Here is a 9,217-nt window from a genome sequence, read left to right on the forward strand (position 1 = left end):
CTTCCTTCTACACTGACTGCAAGGACCGGCACTCCACCATGAAGATCTAAGGTCCTCTGAAGTGGCGTTGACAAAGACCCAGACTTCTCCAAGGAAGCAGTGTAGGGGCGGCCCGTGGAGGAGCCTTCTTCAACTCCTTTATATATACTTTTTGTGCTGAGTCACTCTGGGGTGGCCCCGTTGAGCCCTAAAGTGGAACCGATTGTGCCCCAGGGTCGCCCTTCCCGCCCTGCAGGGCCAGGCCCCCACAGCCAGGAACCTCAGAAAGCTGATGGAGCCAAGCTTCCTCAAGTTGACACAGATGTATCAGCTACCACAGAGCAGTTCTGCTGCATGTAGATAAATGAGAGCCTGACCAAGCTGTGCCCCTGGGGATATGGTAAAGAAGCTAGATTTCAAAGACCTACCACTGGAGAACTTGACTAGTCAGGAATAGAAAGCAAGAGAGCTCAAGGGAATCATGAATGTGCCAATGTTTGTGCTATCAGAACATAAGGTAGATCACCTTCTGAGGCAGAGTTTTGGTAACAGTGGACCACAAAAGGGTTAGGTATATGGACGGAGTGATTTCCTCAGCTCTAGGGGTGCAGAATTGAGAATAGCTGGAGTCTCCAGGCTGGTTGCCTCTATAGTCTGTGTTATTTTACCCCTGTGCTAAGTCATGAAAATGACTGGGAAGGGGTAGCTAAGGCAAGGCATAAAATTGAAGGAGCAGATTTTCAGGGGTCCTTCAAGTGGAAGTATGTGATGAATTATTGGTGTATCTCTGGAGCCTAGGAGAGGGATCTCAGCTGGACACGAGAGCAGGGAGTGCCCTGATGACCATAGTGACCTCCTGGAGGAGATGCTGAGTGGCTAGGGAAGGAAGGATTGATTCACTCCCTGTTCTCCCAGGCCTTTTGGATTTGGTTCTCTGTGCATGATTTACACATCCCAAAATAAAACAAGTGGAGACGTACCCAGATGGATGTTAATATTTAACCACTATTAGACAGTGGGAGGTAGAGAAGCATGAGAAAGGTCCTTAAGCCATTGGCAAAACCTGAGCTCCAGGGCACAGAATGGGTTTCAAATGAGAAGCACCTCACTGCTGAGGCTGAAGGGAAGTGGAAGAGATGATAGCTGCAGAGGCATGTGGGAATGGAGCATGGAAGGATGCAAGATAAAGCCAAGACCAGATCCAGAGCATCGAAGTTGAGAAAGCCTGAGGTTTAAAGGATGGAGGTCAAAGTTTAAAATAACTGCTACAGAGTAGGGAAAGATATGACCCTGAAAAAGCATAGAATTGTTTTTCAGGCATGAGAGTCAGTGGCTGTCACACTGTGAACTCGTAAATACTCAGCTTCTCGGAAATAGCAGTAGAACACAACATGCCTGATGTGTAGTGAAGGCCTCAGTATGAGGCCATGGCCACTCATGCCATTAGAACAAATTCAGTGAAAATAAGAGTAACACTGCACTCTATTCCAACAAAAAGCTGAGGTTTTCTATACTGACTTTATTTGGAATATCAAATTACTTCCAAAACATATTTTTCTCATATTTGTGTTCTTCTCTTACTGGTGATGCCTTAAATAGATATGATGTGATTCTAGTTATCAGAACTAAATATGGGGATGGAAAATGAGTCCTGTTTTGTTATTTTACTTAGCATTTGAGGAGGAAGAAATGGAAGCAAAGAAGTTGAGGTAGCATAAGAAGCAGATTACATTATGGGCTTTTAAGATGTATATTACATACAGAAGGAAAAATCCAGAGAAGTAAAAGAGCCCAGCCAGTACTGATACAGCAAGTATCTAACAACTAGAATGATGCAGATTCAAGCAACAGAAATAGCTTCTGTCTTTTGGAACTGACTTGTGAAAAGAATCTGGCAGAAGACTGGGGGGACTCAGATGCAGACCAAAGATTCCATGAGGCCAAAGAACAGGCAGAAGGAGAAAGGGCAAAGAGACATTAAGGTAAAGCCTATGAGCAGAGAGTGGGCTCTGGGAATTCAGAGGCTATTCTGGCTGATGGTCATGTCACCAGAAGTGAACCAAATAAAACAGAAGTCAGAGGTGGGAAGATGGTAGAGACACATACTGAAACTCCCTCAAAGGATATCAATCTCCCACCTGGCAATATGGCACATGGATGAAAGCTATTCTGATGAAGAATAGCTCTGGGAGTTCAGGAGCTCTGGGATGACCTAGTGCTCTCTGTTGGACAAAAGGCTATTAGTCCAAGAGTTCATCACTTTTATTAGTATCAAGGTCCCATGGCATCAGTTGAGATGCTATCTTATATCTTAGCCCTGAAATCCACAGGGTCTTGCTTGCATCTCCATTCCAGCCATGAGTGGTGGTAATAGGGAACTCTTACCCTCATGCTACTATGAGATTCTGCAACTTGACTGGATTTGATCATATTCTTTTGGCCAATTAAGGGAACATTTGCTTCTAATTAGCCAGCTCTGCATATCTCAGTGAATACAGTTGAAGTAAAGGTCAGGTAAAGATCAAGGCAAGAGGCTTGTTTCTCAGCAGAGCACAGCTTGGTGGTCCCCCATAGGTCCAGGCAGAGAAGGCTATGTAAAAGTTCAACAGGAGGTTGTTTTTAAGTTGAACTCTTATTCTCATATTTGGAGGCCTTCTTGGTAGCTTTCTACATTTAATAGGCTAGAGTAACAACTCCTTTCATCGTAATTTGTTACAAAACTGTCACCCTAAATTTGACTTCGTTGAGTAGTAGGTAGCCCTTAATTTTCCATCTACATCTATATTATAGAGATTAGTGAAGTCAATTCCCCTGTCTTACATCTCATGTTCTAGTTAACAAAGGCTACCATATATATTATTGAACTTGACTGTGTTACTTTTAGATTCTGACCCCTCATCCCCACCTCAAGGAAGAACCACTATGCAAGGGATTTCAGACTCAGCATTGAAAATAATAAAACATTGCACCCTTTCACAGTTTGGAGATCTTTGCTTAATAGCTTATCAATGAATTGGTTCATGTATGAGGTTTGTTAAATCCTTGCAATTAATTTAATGCATAATTTTCTGGCTTTCAGAAAATGAAGTACAAAAAAGAGATGAAAACATTTCATCTATCACTGAAGACCAGGAAGAACGCAAGCTTTCAAATGGTAGGTACACTCAAAACAGAAAACCCAATCTTTTTAATCAAAAGATTAACATTACATTTCAAAGAAAGGAATTTGATCATTTTTTAACCATAAAATAGGAGGTAAGCCATTATCATCCTTAGCTTGTACTCAGAAGCATCATATTTAAATAATCTTTAAATCTTTGAAGGAAATGACTATTTTCTGTGTCCTGGTTTCTGTGAGACATCTTGGGGAACACCATAAGGGGCAATGGCAACACAAACTTTCTGAGAGAAAGCAAAAAAGAGCCTAGGGAATGCTAGGATACAGATGAACTAAAAAGCATAACAGACAAAGCACATCAAAGGGCAAAGAAGTACACAATAAGCAATCTAAAAACTCATAAGAAAAAGAAACACCCTTCAATGTAGGAAGGAGAAAACAATCATTCCTTCAAATCTGCCTGAGATGTAGAAGATGGGCAAGACAATGATCCTGAGAATCTCCAGAAGATTTTTGAAACTAGCAGTTAATTGGAAAGATTCTCACCCTGACTAACTATATATACTGACACCTGTGAACTAAGCAACTGCATTGAACATGGCAATTTGTAATATTAGGTTCATGCTTGGAGTGCCTGTCATTCTGGTCTTCTGAATACGGGCTGCTTGTCATGACATGCCAGTTGCTGCTTGCTGTCTCTCAGGTAGATGATTGTTCAAAAAGAAGGGGGTGGTGAAGGAAGGCAGGAGACAGGAAAAGGTATGTTGTGGAACTGTCCTGCTTCAAGATTGTATATGGTTAGATTTTTGGACTTATGTGTAAACATAAGAAGTATATAATTCTTTATGCCTATTTTTAAAATATATTCTAATTTTTAAATGTTTTTTCATCATATTCTGTAGGGACTTAAAGTTCAACATATCAATACTTGATGAAAAATACTTGTTCCATGTTATGCCTAAGATGTTTGATATTCAGACAGATAGTGAAGCTAAGCTTAACAGCCTAGGCTGTATGGTAATAACAATAATCTCTTCTGGAGGGTTAATAACCTAAGTTTGCAGACCAAAATTAGAGGAAAAGGAGGGCCACAAAGAAAGCCAACATTTTGTCCTTAGCCTTCCAAGGTCAATTAAGACTCAGGACATGTGAGAACTTGTCCTGTAATGTCATGTAACTCGATTGTGTCCCAAATTTTCTGATCAAGGAGATTATGGGGCCAAAGAGGAAAGTGATTAATGATGTAGAGTTTGCCTAAGGAGAGTCACTTGGAGAGAAAACATTCTCTCAGGCTTTCATGGAGAGCACATTGGCCAAGCAATGGCTGTGACTTATCCACATGGCTGACACTGACAAAGGATCTACACTCTGAGGTACAGGATCTCAGGATAAAGCCTGAGGGGATTTGACTGACCTTATCAGACCCAAAAGCTACAACTCTTGTTGCATAGGTCCTGCTTTACCTTGGTCTTAACCATCCAGCAGAAAAGTATAAAAACGAAGTATAAGAAGTAAAGCCATGCTGTTATGTTGAGCTGTAGGGGACTCAGGTCACCAATTTCTGACATTACAGTGAAGCGGGCGACCCAATACTATTATGGACTACTAGACTCTTAGAATATTTTGCTGAGTTAACACACCTATAATATTAGATAACGGAACTAAACAAAAAAAGGGAATATAGATGAATGTCCATTTTGTATCTGTGTATTCAAAATGGTTAGGATAGATATATAGTTACATTCTCTTAATGAATAGAGGGATTTGTTCTAATGGTGTTTGTAAATAGGATATCATGTCCGCATCTTGTACAGCAATTGACCACTAGGAAGAATGTATGCAATGTGTTAATTATTGAAACTTTCCTACCAATTTGGTTTGAAAAAAAGAAAAAGAAAAGAAAGTCCTCAAGATTACTTTAATTGAATAAATACATAAATAACGTCTTATTTTTCCATAAAAATTATACATACTCATTTTTCTCCCTGGGAAATTTAGAAAACAAAACATCAGTCAATGTATAACTGCTAAAAAATCATCTGTGTATCTTTTCTTTTTATTCCTATGCATGCTTTTCTTTTCCTTATTCTTTAGAATTTATATCCTTTAATAAAAATTGACATGAAATAAAAAAAAACCTGCCTGGAACTTAATAATCCAAAAGATAAATAAATAGATATTTATTCAGAAAACATTTTATTCATTCAGTTAGGCAAGAAGAAAAAGTTCTAGGGATCTGTACAGCAATGTGTATATAATTGACAACATTCTCTCCTTGAAGATGTAAGAAGGTAGAGTTCATGTAATAGATATCTTACCATCAAACCCTGCAAGATGCTAGTGACATAAAAATATATCATGATGGCTCCTGCTCTCAAAAGTATTTGCCACTTAGCATGGGAAATAGCAAAGATAAACTTGCTCTATTAAGAGACGTCTTAGTTTGTTTGGATTGCTATAACAAAATACTATAAACTAGGTGGCATATAAATCAAGGAATTTTTTTTTTTGCAGTTCTAGAGCTAAGAGAATTAAGATCAAGACATTGGTAGAATCAATGTAATCAAGACCCATTTCGAGGTTCATAGTAGTCCACGTGGTGGAGGACAAATGACCTCCTTTGCATCTGTTTTATAAGGGCATGACCCCATGCCTAAGAGCAGTGCCTTCATGAGCTACATGATCTAACCACACCCTCAGCCTGTGCTCTTAGCATAGTTACACTGGGGTGTAGGCTTAAGCATATGAACTTGAGTAGAGGGGTGATACATCTGGATTCTAGCAAGAAGTAGGTGCTATCCTAGAGGTCCAGGCTATAATGAGAACCCACAGGGGCCTCCTGACATAGGCTTATGTCAGAAGAGAAGACTTAGAAGTTGAGAATGAAAGGATGAGGATGACTCATAATTTAGAAAAGAAAAAATGCAAATGAGAGGCAGGGATTTTTGTGAAGAGATGGAGATTGAGCGGTTGCTGCTGCATTCCTACCTTGAGCAGCAGTCCTACCTTTAGCCACATAGAACCTGGGAGCAGGAGATTCAGAATCGAATCTCTCATCCCTCCCCTGTGAGATTTTTTTGATCTTCAGCTACAGTTTTTGTCACTGTCAGCAACTTTATCTTCAAACATGATGGCTAGCAATGTTACAAACAATACCAACAAGACAGATCCTCGCTCCATGAATTCCCATGTGTTCATTGGAAATCTGAACACTCTTGTGGTGAAGAAATCTGATGTGGAGGCCATCTTCTCAAAGTTTGGCAAAATTGTGGGTTGCTCTGCTCATAAGGGCTTTGCCTTTGTCCAGTATGGGTTTTTTGTTTTTTGGTGTTTTTGTTTTGTTTTTTTTTGTTTTGTTTTGTTTTGTTTTTGTATTTTAGGGAAGGGTCTACAGAGTGTTCAGGGTCTCACTCCTAGATCAGACTCATAATGACCTGCCCACTTACAGCCTCCCAAGAGCTGGGATTACATGCACTTGCCACAACACCCAGACTCAATTGCCATCTCAGCAAGGCCCTGTCTAGTATGTTAATGAGAGAAATGCCCAGGCTGCTGTAGCTGGAGAGGATGGCAAATGATTGTTGGCCAGGTTTTAGATATTAATCTAGCTGCAAAGCCAAAAGTGAACAGAAAAAGCAGATGTGAAAAGTTCCACAGTGGAGATGTACAGCTCCTCTTTTGACGTGGACTATGACTTTCAGTGTGATTATTATGACAGGATGTACAGTTACCCAGCACGTGTTCCTCCTCCTATTGCTCGGGCTGTAGTGCCCTTGAAACGCCAGCATGTATCAGGAAACACCTCCCAAAAGGGCAAAAATGGCTTCAATTCTAAGACTGGCCAGTGGGGATCTTTGTCCAAGTCAGGAAAGTTGAAAGGCAGTGACCTTCGGGCCATTAAGAAGGAGTTGACTCAGATAAAACAAAAAGTAGATTCTTTACTGGAAAGCCTGGAGAAAACTGAAAAGGAACAGAGCAAACAAGCAGTGCAGATGAAGAATGATAAGACCGAAGAGGAGCAGACCACCATCTCCCAGAAGAAAGATGAGACTAATGTGAAGATGATGTCTGAGGGTGCTGTGGAGGAGTCTGCTGTGGAAGGGGATCTACTGGATGAAGATGAAAATGAAGATGGGGGAGGACCAGCTGGAGTTGATCAAGAATGATGCAAAAGAGGCTGAGGAAGGAGAGGATGACAGACAGCGCCAATGGTGAGGGTGACTCTTAAGCACATGGTTTGGTTTAGAAGTCTTGTCCCATTATTTCTTTATCTAGGCATTGTTTAAGATCAAAATTTCACCAGATCCTCTCCCCTAGTATCTTCAGCATGTGCTCACTGTTCTTCCTGTGTCCTACCATGTTCGTAATTGCCTTGTGCCTAGTACCATTTTCACTTCCTTTGATGCTCCTAGTAGTTTTGTTAAGTCTTCTCCTATAATTTTGCTTTTTAATTTTGATACCTCTTTATGACTAAACAATAAAAAGGTTGTATGGCTTTTATCAGCTGTCTCCACAATAGTCTCTCATTATGCAGGCAGTATGGTTATTTCCATTTATACATGATTTCAGTAGTTGCTTCCCTAACTGCAAAGGCAACCTCATTTAGTGTAGTATCTGAAAGCAGCTTTGTTTGACTTAACGGTTACGTGTATCACCCCACATCAAGTACTTTGTGGGGCTGTTAAACACAGATGTAACAATGTATTTTTGTGAATGAGCGTATGTCAAATGTATCCTCTAGAAAAATTAGTGTAATAGTCTTTGTTTTCTAAAGTTGATACTGTGGATTATTTTTTGTGAACACCTGATATTTGGGATCTTTTTTCTTAAAATAAACAAGTCCTTATTAAACCAGGAAAAAACAATGAGGGACAAGCAGGAAGGAGACTATGAAAGGTAACCCTTTATAGGAAAAAGAACATAGCAAAGGAAGTCAGGGCATGTCCAGATGTGCAAACTGGGGTAGTAAAAAAATGCTTTCAGAGAATGATAGGTAGCATAGCTAGGACACCACAGGAGTAGAACTTGGGAGGGAGAGAGGGGCCATGTGTTGTCTGGCTGTGTGATTAAGCATCGCTAGTAGATGGCAGACACAGCTGAAATAGAGGGGCTCAGGGTTACAGAACTGGTCAGGCTGGATGAATAACCCTACAGAGGACTGTTGCACACCCCAGACCTTTGCCCAGAGAATCATGGTGAACTCAGTCCCGGCTGGAATTGATCTCTTAAAAGAGGCCCATATGGGCTGGGGAGATAGCTCAGTAGAATAAGTGCTTGCCTGACAAGTTAAAGGTCATGAGTTCAATCCCCAGTACTGCCAAAAAAATAAAAAATAAAAAAATAAAAAAAAAGAGGCCCAGTCACCTACTCCATCTGTTGGCTTCTTACTAGCAACACTCCATTCCTATTGAACTCACTTTGTGGCACAGGCTGGCCTTGAACTCGCAGTGATCTTCCTGCCTCAGCCTCCCAAGTGCTAGGATTACAGGATGCACCACCACACCTGGCCAACTTTTTTTCTTTAAAAAAAGAAAAAGCAGAAAAGAGTCAGAGTACCAGTCCGAGGGATTTTTTTAATCCAGATGATCTAGAATAGAATAAAGAGATAAGTAATAAAAAAATTCAAGAAAATGAAAGCAAGAACATTAGAATGGGTGTACTATTTCATGTCCTTGTTTTTTCATTTGTATGTAGGCAAGTGCACATACTGGGCTATAACATAAAATGTATTATTTTATTGTAGACCCTGGTCCACAATGTTTAAAAAACGCTGATGTAGAGCATCTCACCAGCTGTTGACTGTATTCTGAACTCAACCTGTTTTGTTTAATTTTTGTTTCAGAGCATAAAGATAGCATACTTATCAACTTAGATGAAGTTAATCATACAAGGTAAGTCAGTGGGGCTACAGGGATCTTCAGAGACCTCATACTTGTCATTCACGTCATCTGCTTGTAGAGAATGATATGGTCTGAAGAAATGGCCAGAAATGGAAATAAGTTTTAAATAACTCTATTTTTTTTCTTTTCCCTCTCCATGTTCTTTCCTTTCTTTGCAGTACTGTGAACCTAAGACCTTCATACTGAGCTATATCCCCAGCCCTTTTCTTTCTTTCTTTCT

At 40.2% G+C, this 9,217-nt stretch overlaps 1 protein-coding gene and 1 pseudogene across 2 annotated transcripts in view; both read left to right on the top strand.

Annotated features, from left to right (window-relative positions):
* Mdh1b (malate dehydrogenase 1B) overlaps nt 1-9,217 on the top strand; it is a 37,379-nt gene that overhangs the window by 22,399 nt on the left and 5,763 nt on the right. For both annotated transcript variants that reach the window (XM_004626724.2, XM_023710082.1), the window contains exons 10-11: nt 3,059-3,133; nt 8,940-8,988. In XM_004626724.2, coding sequence (XP_004626781.2) covers nt 3,059-3,133; nt 8,940-8,988 — 124 coding nt within the window. The remainder of the gene's footprint in view (nt 1-3,058; nt 3,134-8,939; nt 8,989-9,217) is intronic.
* Nucleotides 6,228-7,325, top strand: LOC101564911 (annotated as a pseudogene).

Source organism: Octodon degus, unplaced genomic scaffold, assembly GCF_000260255.1.
Source record: "Octodon degus isolate 3935 unplaced genomic scaffold, OctDeg1.0 scaffold00016, whole genome shotgun sequence".
Classification (NCBI taxonomy): Eukaryota; Metazoa; Chordata; class Mammalia; order Rodentia; family Octodontidae; genus Octodon; species Octodon degus.